Raw genomic sequence first — 10,284 nt, 5'->3', positions numbered from 1 at the left:
TAAATGAAGGTTTGATTGTTTTAATGAAACATCAGTTCTCGCATAAAGAGCGGAGCTATCCTCACTCCCATGCCAATATTTCTTTTGGAAGACAATGGCAGCTCCTAGCCTTTGATCCTGGATTGCAGCCAAAGAAGCAACTGAGTGACTTGGGAGTCTCCTACAGGGCAGTCCATAGACCTGCAAGTCCTTCCCCCACCCCCTAATAAAATTAAATTGAATGTTATGTTCACCGGCTCACATTTAATATTGGAATGGAGCGTAGCAAAATCTATACTTGGCAATGCTTCTTGTACCATTACTGTCTGCACAGTAAAGGCGAGAGGCAGAGCTGGGTACTCGCGGCCATGCGAAAGGCCTATTGCAGATCAAGAGAAGGAGCTGGGTCTCTCAAGCCCTGTGTGAGCAGCTCAGTGATTGTAGCGCTGTCTTTCTTCTTGCTTTTGGACTGGTCTGCAAAAAGCAGAGTGAGCCGAGGTCCCAGGGAATCTACCTTTTTTTCTGACAAAGCTTTGTAGAGCTCATCCTCAAACTCTTTTACTTTGCTTCTCCAAAAGGGTAGAAATGAAAATGAGAGGAAGCGTTCCTATAGAGCAGCTCCCAGTTGTGTTTGCTTTATTTTTTTTACAGTTTTGGGTAGTGCTTTGGCACTCTTTTTTTTCTTCTTTTCCTTCATTCCCTGGAAGGGGGAAAAATTGCTGAAAAAAGCCTAAACTCTCTTGATTAGTCTATAAAATATGATTTATGGTGAAGCTGTAAAGCTGATGTTTAAATGATTCCTTTCTTGGTTTATTTTCCACAGGTCTTTGCCCTCACCATGTCAAGGAGTGTTAATGATGTGTTCCCTCTCCACTGCATTCCCCACCTGTCATCTTGCTAGGATCTAACTACAGAATGAACATAGCAGCTGTGTTTAATGCCCTGCTCGTGTCTGTCCTCGCTGCTGTGCTGTGGAAGTACATCAAACTGCGAGAGCATGTCTTCATGGTTGAAGAGGAGTTGGTCCTCACCCGTCAGTCTCAGGAGCTCTCTCAGGTTCAGATTGACTATCATGCAGCTCTCCAGGCGCTGGTGGAGGACGGTACCAGGATGGTGTGTACCGGCAGGATGCACACCGATCGCGTCTGCCGCTTTGAGTCCCTCTGCTACTCTACTGAGGCAGAGGAGTTTGTCTACTTTCACAGCAACTCCTCAGTCATGCTGCCCAACCTGGGCTCCCGGAGGTTCCAGCCGGCTCTGCTTGACCTCTCCTCAGTGGAAGATCACAACACCCAGTACTTCAACTTCGTGGAGCTGCCAGCCGCTGCGCTGAAATTTATGCCAAAGCCGGTCTTTGTGCCTGATGTGGCGCTCATCGCTAACAGGTTCAACCCAGACAACCTGATGCACGTCTTTCATGATGACCTCCTCCCCATTTATTACACCATGCAGCAGTTCTCCGATTTAGATCTGGAGACACGGCTCTTCTTTATGGAAGGGTGGAGTGAAGGTGTTCACTTTGACCTCTACAAGTTACTGAGTAACAAGCAGCCGCTCCTCAGGGAGCAGCTTAAAACCCTGGGCAGGCTCCTCTGCTTTACCAAATCATATGTGGGACTGTCCAAAATCACCACCTGGTACCAGTATGGATTTGTCCAGCCACAAGGGCCGAAGGCGAACATCTTGGTTTCTGGTAACGAGATCAGGCAGTTCACCAAATTCATGATGCAGAAGCTGAACGTCAGCTTGGAGGAAAGCTCCAGTGAGGAGTACATCGTAGTGTTTAGTCGAACAATCAACAGACTTATCCTAAATGAGGCAGAACTAATCCTGGCTCTCGCTCAGGAGTTTCAGATGAAAACCATTACTGTCTCTCTGGAGGAGCATTCATTTTCTGACATTGTCCGGTTGATCAGCAATGCGTCCATGCTGGTCAGCATGCATGGTGCCCAATTAGTCATGTCTCTCTTCCTGCCAAGAGGTGCCACAGTGGTGGAGCTCTTTCCTTATGCCATCAACCCTGAACACTATACTCCTTACAAAACCCTGGCAACCCTCCCTGGCATGGACCTGCAATACATTGCCTGGCAGAACACCGAGAGGGAAGACACCGTCACCTACCCGGACAGACCTTGGGATCAGGGTGGGATTGCTCATCTGGACAAAGCTGAGCAAGAACGCATCATTAAGAGCACAGAGGTGCCGCGGCACCTCTGCTGCCGCAACCCCGAGTGGCTGTTCCGTGCCTACCAGGACACAAAGGTGAACATCCCTTCTCTCATTGATGTCATCAGGCAGACTGTGAAGTCTAAGCCCGGACCCAAGAGGCAAAAGTGGTCTGGCAGCCTCTACCCCGGCAAAGTGAGGGATGCCAAGTGTCAAGCCTCCGTCCAGGGCACGAGCGAAGCTAAACTTGCTGTGTCCTGGCAGATCCCCTGGAACCTGAAGTATCTCAAGGTCAGAGAAGTGAAATATGAAGTGTGGATACAAGAGCAAGGAGAAAACACTTACATGCCTTATATATTGTCCCATCAGAATCACACCTTCTCAGAAAACATTAAGCCCTTCACAATATACCTGGTGTGGATACGCTGCATCTTCAACAAAAATCTCCTGGGACCTTTTGCAGATGTGCTCTTGTGTAGTACATAACCTGTTGCGCTACCTGTACAGCTCTGCCCTGCTCTCCACTCCATCTGTGGTTTAAAACTTCTTGTCTTGTAGTTTGTAGGGGGCTGAAGAGGACTAGACTGTACCAGTGCCTAAGTGTCCATTTTATTGCACTCCACGTGTGTTCTTTAAATGGTATTTATTTCCAGTGAGTGTTTAAAAAAAAACAACAAACCTCTGTGGTGTTCTGAGCAACTTCCAGAGGTTAAATTATATGCTGAATACATGTAATTGAAAACAGAATGGAAGTGAATTGTGTGTACCTTGGTCGTGATTTAAATTCGTTTCTATTGTGTGGTGAGTATTTAAGCACAGCGTTAAACCGCAGTTAATTCCATGGCTAGATGGGCAGTTCTCATCAGCTTTTTTACTGTAAGTTATTTTTTTCAAAAATTCTGACTGTAACTGAGTTCAAGATTTGGTACGAGAGCCTTCATTAAACTGCTCTAAACCTCCTCGATATTTTTTTGCTTTTTATTATCTGTCAAAATTGTTAGTGTGACAGATTTATCTATTGCTGTGATAAAATGTATATGTGGGTAGCTTTTTATTTTTCATATTTTGGCTGAAAAGAATGAGACTACAGCGTCAGCTTCATATTTAAAATCAGATTTTACTGCACCCCAATAGCAAAAGGCTGGAATAGCAGATGGGAGATAGGAGGGATGGAGTGGATAAAACAATTTACTGTGGTTTAAGATGTTTTCATTTTGTGAGTTATGTACAGGTCTGTGAGGAAGAAAGGGGATGATGTGGAAGAGGTGATGGGGGAGAGATTGCACTTAGAGCAATCTGGTGAAGAAGATCCTTTTTTTGGTGTTTTATCAGAATAATCTGTTGATAATAGCTGCTAACAGGTACATGCTTGGCTAAGTAACAGCAGGTGTTCGCAAAGGGAAGCTCTCTGGGTGCAGGTTTTCCTGGATGTTGGTGGGAGGAAGCAGAGTTGGGCAGGGGACAGGTAGGTGGGTGCCATGGCGTTGGGCTGGACAGAGTATGTGTCAGGGGTCAGGCTGATGACACTCGCACCTCTGTTGCTCCAGTGAAGGGAGTAGTTTATTCTGGACTTACACTCATTTTCCCTGAGATCAGAATCTGGCTTCATTGGAGGGGTAACAAGCTAGCTCCTCAGTCCTGATTCTGCACAGTTCTCCTTTAGGTGGGGACCCTAAATGACGCTGCCTCTGAAAAACAGCTCTGTGTGAAAAGTACAGCTCTTGGGAAAGAGAGGGAAAAAAGGGGCAGGAGCGTGAGATGTTTGCCTGGTAGACGTTGGCATCCTCCATAGTTTATAACCAGTGTTAAAGCAACAGGAAAAGTGCTTTCTCCTCTCCCTCCCTGGTCCCCACCTTCCTCCTGAGGTCTGGATGGTCTGGAAAGACAACCGCATCCTGGGCTGCATCAAAAGAAGTATGGCCAGCAGGTTGGGGGAGGTGATGTTACCGCTCTGCTCTGGTGAGACCCCACCTGGAATACTGTGTTCAGCTTTGGAGTCCTCAGAACAGGAAGGACACGGACATGTTGGGGTGGGTGCAGAGGAGGGCCATGAAGATGATCAGAGGACTGGAGCACCTCCCTTATGAAGACAGGCTGAGAGAATTGGGGTTGTTCAGCCTGGAGAAGAGGAGGCTTCAGGAGGACCTTAGAACAGCATTCCAGTACCTAAAGGGGGCCTACAGGAGAGATGGGGATGGACTCTTTATCAGGGAGTATAGCGATAGGACAAGGGGTAACAGTTTTAAACTAAAAGAGGGGAGATTTAGATTAGATAGTAGGAAGAAATTCTTTACTGTGAGGGTGGTGTGAGGCACTGGAACAGGTTGCCCATGGAATTTGTGGATGCCCCATCCCTGGAAGTGCTCAAGACCAGGCTGGATGGGTCTTTGAGCAACCTGCTCTAGTGGGAGGTGTCCCTGCACATAGCAGGGGGGTTGGAACTAGATGATGTTTAAGGTCCCTTCCAAGCCAAACCATTCTGTGATTCTATGATGTTTGAACAGTAGGATAAATGGCTTGCTTTCTGAGTGATAGGATGATAGATGAGCATCTCAAGGGGGGATTATAATATGAGTTCTAGAGAGAGGGGGAGGAAAAACAGTGCTGTACAAATCAGACAAGAAACAGGAGTGTTGAAAAATGAGTGAAACACCGTGGTACAACATTGGACCTTCAGGCAGGTACTACTTCTGTATTTTCATTTTCATTATGTCTAGCTTTGTTTTCAAACATGTTTATGATTTAAAGGGGGTAAAAGAACAACTATCCCAAAAATCTGTGTTTGCCATTGTAGCCTTGCTAAATAATAATTTTGGCCTTTATGTTTTAAAGGGTTGCTGCCTGTGTTCTCCTAACCAACCTTCATCCTGGGCGGAGGTATCGGTCCGTGTGTTGCTTTCCTGCCGGCCTTTCTCAGTGCCTTTTGGAGCAATCCTTTGCCTGTAATTTGTAGACCATCCCATTTCACTTAAAATTAGTTTCATATGATTGCAGATTTTCTAACATTTGCAGATTGGCTACAGCACATTAACTATTTTCTTCTCATATCCTAATGAGTCTAATCAACCAAATGGGCTACAGGGTAATGAAGTGTCATATTCCTGGGTTTCTATGCTCTTAAACTGTAGCATGAAATGGTCTCTTGCATTCAGAGACTCCCTTTTTCCAGAAGATCATCAAATGTGCTTTCCAAAAATGTGCTTTCAGGTTCTGTCTTCCTCATCAGTGCTGTGAGTACTTTATGAGGTAGAAACAAAATTAAAGGATTTTTCCTTTTCCAACCCTGAGATAGCTGAACACTGGAGTTGTGATGGTGATGTGGCTGTTTGCCTCCACCGCCTGCCCGGTATGAGAATGTCTATGCTCGAGCCCCACTGCTTATACCCAAATTCCTCCTCTCCGGAGCATGCAGTACTGAGGGTACACAGCCCAGCCTGTGGCCGTCCTGAATTGGGCACAGTAATGTTATGCTGAGTTACACTACCTCAAGAGCTGCGCTGAGTGCTAGCATCTTCCCAGAGTGAATTTCCTTTCCTTTTAATAACTTCACCATCAGAGCTCTGCAGGCCCATTCCATTTTTACCCCTCATCCTCCCCTGTCCCAGTGGGCTGTTTTTTTCCCTTGCTTCACACGAGCATCCCCTCACGCAGCCTCCAGCCTTCGCGTTTCAAGAAAGCCCGTCGGGACTTTTCTTGTCGATGTCAATTGATCGGAAGGAGTGCTTGCCTGGCATTGCTTAAGGTTCAATCCTGTAACGCGTGCAGGCTCGCCACGCGCAGGGGCGGGGGCTGGCTTACCCTATTTCCAAACCAGCTTGTTCCTCAGACGAGCTGATGGGGCTCCTTTTGACAAGTTGTGTTGTGCAAGAGAGTCACACCTTCCACCACTGCATCATTTGTTTTTCCTCCCAGAGCAAATCCATTAAGCTCTGTGGTGCTGTCTGGCCCCACTGTCCTGGAAGAAGAGAAATAGCTGGGATTAAATTCAAAACCCCCTGGGGGCAGCGGAGGATGCTGCTGGTTTCGAACTGGCTGCTGCCGGGCTTGGCCGTGCTCACGGGGATGGATCATCTAGGAGGATTTCCTCTGGCTACCGCTCCGTATCTCATTTTAATTAGCCAAAGTGCAAGGAGCAGCCAGCTGCTGCGGGAGGGCTCCTTGCCGACGCGTGCGAGGACGAAGAAGGACCGAATGGAGCGTTTAGCAGCTTGCACGCGTGAGGTGTCGGAGCAGGAGCTGTGGGTTGTATGATAATACAGTTCCCCATGGGACTGGACTTCTCAAGTGTGATGGTGACTTTAACAGAGCCCCGGCCATTCACGCTGCTGTTGCTTTCCATTGCTTATAGCGCAAACTCGCCCTCAAAAACCGTGCCCGAGAACAGAAACACTTCTGAAGAGGCTCAACTCCGATATGGCTTGGGTGTCTTTCTCGCGAAGGACATGCTGCCACCGGGGCTATGGGGAGCTGAGACTTACGGATGGCACTTGTCTTAAACGGACCACCCCTTGCTTAACATGGTGGAAGACCAGTTGCCCTGGAGGTGCAGCCTGGAAGAGCAGGGAGCAGGTGGGAGTAGCACAAATTGAAGGCTGAAAAGCAACTAAGCCAGGCTGTTTCTAGAGAAACCAGGACTAACGAGTGGTGGAGGGACTTGTTCCAAGCAGCCTGGCAGGTGGCATTTGGTGCCATTACCTCTGGGAGCTCACATCAGAAAATTTCTAGAGTGCTTGTTTGCCAGCTTCTCAGGAACTATGGGAAACAATGAAATCCTTTTTTTGTTTTGTTTTATATGTATCTTTTAATAGTCTCTTGGCAGGACAGGCTATCAGCATCCTTTGTGTGGATTTTAAACCCTTGTTCCAGGCAGGAACTGTCCTCTACGTGATGGAGAGTAGCTTAGAGGTGGGTGTCCTGAGCTTGCTCCCTCAGCTGGGTGCAGCATGAAGACATCACTGAGCTGTTGGCCAGGTGAGGGGCTGTGAGGGTGCTGGTCCCCTGTGAGTGGTGTTCTCGTACGGGTGCAACCCAGCTCTGCCTGATCTCTCTCTGCACAGCCAGTGGGGTGCCTTGGAGGGACACTGGAGCAGGGGAGGGAGATGGTGACCACCAGCTGAGCCTCCTCACACCAGCCAGAGATGCTCCAGCGCTTACACAGTGCGCTTCGCCCTTGACAAGCACTCAGAATCCTGGACCTCATTCAGAAAACCCCATGGCTACGGTAAATCATTACTGGCGAGCAGAATTATTGCACCTTTTTTTTACTGGCCCTATGGATTTCGCCAGCTTTTGGCTTCTTCCTTCTCACAGGCTGCCTGTGGGTGGTAGGGACAGGCAGTGACATGCTAGCTGCAATCCAGACTGGTCACCTGGTGCAGGTTTTACACCCCCAGAGAGTGACCGGAGATATTTAATCGAAATACTGAGGGTTTGCAGAGTTCAAATTGAGATTTTTCTGTCTCCTTCCTCTCTCCTCCCCTGATTCTTTTGGGCAGATCCTTTTCTTGAGGAAGTAATAATTCTTAATGGCAATAATTTTGGACTTTTAAGAGCTGCTGCGGAGGGAAGGAAAATAAAAAGGAAGAACAAGTCCTTCAAAAGACAGCTTAGGAAATACAGACTGTTTCTTAGAAGACTTCAGTGAGAAATAATGCAAAGTGCCTTTTTTGGCTTCATCACCTCAGTCTCTAACAACTAAATATGTTACTCAAGGTAAACGTATGACAGGAATATTTTTCAAAGCTGTCTACCAATATTTTTATTTTTTTATTTTTTTTACTTCCATTTCAGGCCACCTTTTTGCCCCTGTCTCTAAGGCTTTCTGCACCCACCGCTCTGGGATGTGTGGATGCTTTTCCTGAGACACTAGCATCTCACAGGACCCAAATTTGGGTCTAATTGAGAGAATTGGGGTTCTAATTGACAAGCGGCTGAATATGAGCCGGCAGTGTGCCCAGGTGGCCAAGAAAGCCAACGGCATCCTGGCTTGTATTAGAAATAGCGTGACCAGCAGAAGTAGGGAGGTGATTGTCCCCCTGTACTCAGCACTGGTGAGGCCACACCTCGAGTATTGTGTCCAGTTTTGGGCACCTCAATCCAAGAGAGATATCGAGGTGCTGGAGCGAGTGCAGAGGAGGGCAACGAAGCTGGTGAAGGGCCTGGAGCACCAATCTTATGAAGAGCGGTTGAAGGAGCTGGGACTGTTTAGTATGACGAAGAGGAGGCTGAGGGGAGACCTCATCACTCTCTACAACTACTTGAAAGGACACTGTAGAGAGGTTGGTGCTGGTCTCTTCGCACAGGTAATTAATGACAGAACAAGAGGGAATGGCTTCAAGCTCCAGCAGGGTAGGTTTAGACTGAACATTAGGAAAGAATTTTTCACAGAAAGAGTGGTCGGGTGTTGGAATAGGCTGCCCAGGGAGGTGGTTGAGTCACCATCCCTGGATGTGTTTAAGAGACGTTTAGATGTGGTGTTGGGGGATATGATATAGGGAAGAACTTTGTAGTGTAGGGTTGATGGTTGGACTCGATGATCCCAAGGGTCTCTTCCAACCTGGATGATTCTATGATTCTATGATTCTAAATTAAAATAAGGCACTTCGGAAATTATTTATTTTAGGACCCTGCACGCTGTCGGTGTAGCCGGCTTGGAAGCAGAGACACCTTCGCTGCAGGTGGGCTGGCAAGAGCTCTGACCTGAGCCTTTAACCTCTTTAGGACAGAAGCTGGTCCATCTGCACAGCAAGGAGGTTGTTGCTCTCCAGGATCCCTGGGTGGAAGGGAGTTCTGTAAGTACAACATCGTTTAATTTATATTAAACAAAAGGGTGACTTCAGCATCTTTATTGCTGTATCTCATCTGCTGAGCTATATAAATAGCAGACTTATTTCTACAATATTTTTGCTTCTGGTGTCTGTGCGGTGTAAGGCAGGGTAGGTTTAGTGGATAGAAGAGCACTTAATTTTTCCCTGCTGGACTTGGGGTAGGCACACTCTTGGAATGACTTTCATTGTGATGACTGACAGTCCATCTGTGCTGTGGGTGGTATGAGAAGCATCACCATCTGCATTTGTGTGAGGCACACCACTGTCCTTATGTAAGAGATGTCACCTCCCCCAGCACGTCCCCCCCAGGGGGGGCTTGAGCCAAACCCTCTGCTAGCGAGGGGCTGGCGGCGAGGCAGCAAGCCGGTGTGAATCTACACTGACTTGAGGGCCTGGCCCTCCTTGTCACCCTCTCAAAATCGTCCCTTCAGAACATGCTGATTACTAAATTATTTGTTGGCACGTTCAAACAGATCAACCGAATAGCCGCCTGTTTGCTCGAAATAACTTGGCAGCAATCATCTCCTTTAAATGCTGCTTAGTCCCGCCATTTGAAAATGTGTTGCCTTTAAAATTTAATTGAGTTTCCCTTTGTTCGGTGTTTATTCAAACAGCTCACTCGAATTGCCTGATTTACCTTCTGGGTTAGCCGTGTTCCTGTATGCATAATGGAGCATCTACAGACCTACCTACCCAGTTCAGCGTCTCTCTCCTCTCTCCTAGAGACTCCCTGTTCTTTTGCTCTTCCTTACTTTGGTGTTATTCTGGTTATAGCAGTCACCCCTCCAGCTCAGCCAGCGTGGGGGCAAGGTGGATGGAGGTGGGTCAACCTGTAGACACACTGTCACCGCCAACAATGTTGTTTTCTCACTGCGTGTGGATTTCCCACGGTGTTTTCCTGTGGACATTTCTATCAGTGTGACATTTCTGTGATGAGTCAATTCTTCCTGCTTCTTCAACCCACCCTGCAAAAACTTGCCAGGTCCCCGTTTCCATCCATGAATACATACTAAGACAGCAGCCTCTCCACTGACCCTGATAGATCTCTTGTTTTGGGGTGATTTCACCAATATTGCATAAACCAGAGCTGAATACTGGCCCTCCCCTGCCCTTCAGGCCCAGGCGGTCAGGTCTGCTTGTATTCAGGGCAGGAGTTGTCCCCATGGGCTCCTTGGAGGGTGGCAATGCCTTGCCAGCAGATACAAGTCACAGGCTTGGGCGAATGCAAAGCTGTGCCCACTGCCTGGCGGCTCCTTCAGCCTCACTCCAGGGGACCTGCCTGGGGGCAGAGAGGAGTGGGGGCCGGGGGCTG

At 47.9% G+C, this 10,284-nt stretch overlaps 1 protein-coding gene across 1 annotated transcript; it reads left to right on the top strand.

The window, feature by feature from the left end:
• Nucleotides 1–894: 894 nt before the first annotated feature.
• Nucleotides 895–3,098, top strand: POMGNT2 (protein O-linked mannose N-acetylglucosaminyltransferase 2 (beta 1,4-)). The gene has a single exon (XM_074150959.1). The coding sequence runs from the start codon at nucleotides 895–897 to the stop codon at nucleotides 2,629–2,631; it is 1,737 nt and encodes a 578-aa protein (XP_074007060.1). The 3' UTR covers nucleotides 2,632–3,098.
• The last annotated feature ends 7,186 nt before the right edge of the window (nucleotides 3,099–10,284 follow it).

This window comes from Numenius arquata, chromosome 7 (genome assembly GCF_964106895.1).
Source record: "Numenius arquata chromosome 7, bNumArq3.hap1.1, whole genome shotgun sequence".
NCBI lineage: Eukaryota > Metazoa > Chordata > Aves > Charadriiformes > Scolopacidae > Numenius > Numenius arquata.
Note: the sequence above shows the minus strand (reverse complement) of the source record. Positions and strands in the feature narration are given on the sequence as shown.

Bases quoted from the DNA above. Each gene is read 5' to 3' on its own strand.
- POMGNT2 (XM_074150959.1), top strand. From the start codon at position 895: ATGAACATAGCAGCTGTGTTTAATGCCCTGCTCGTGTCTGTCCTCGCT.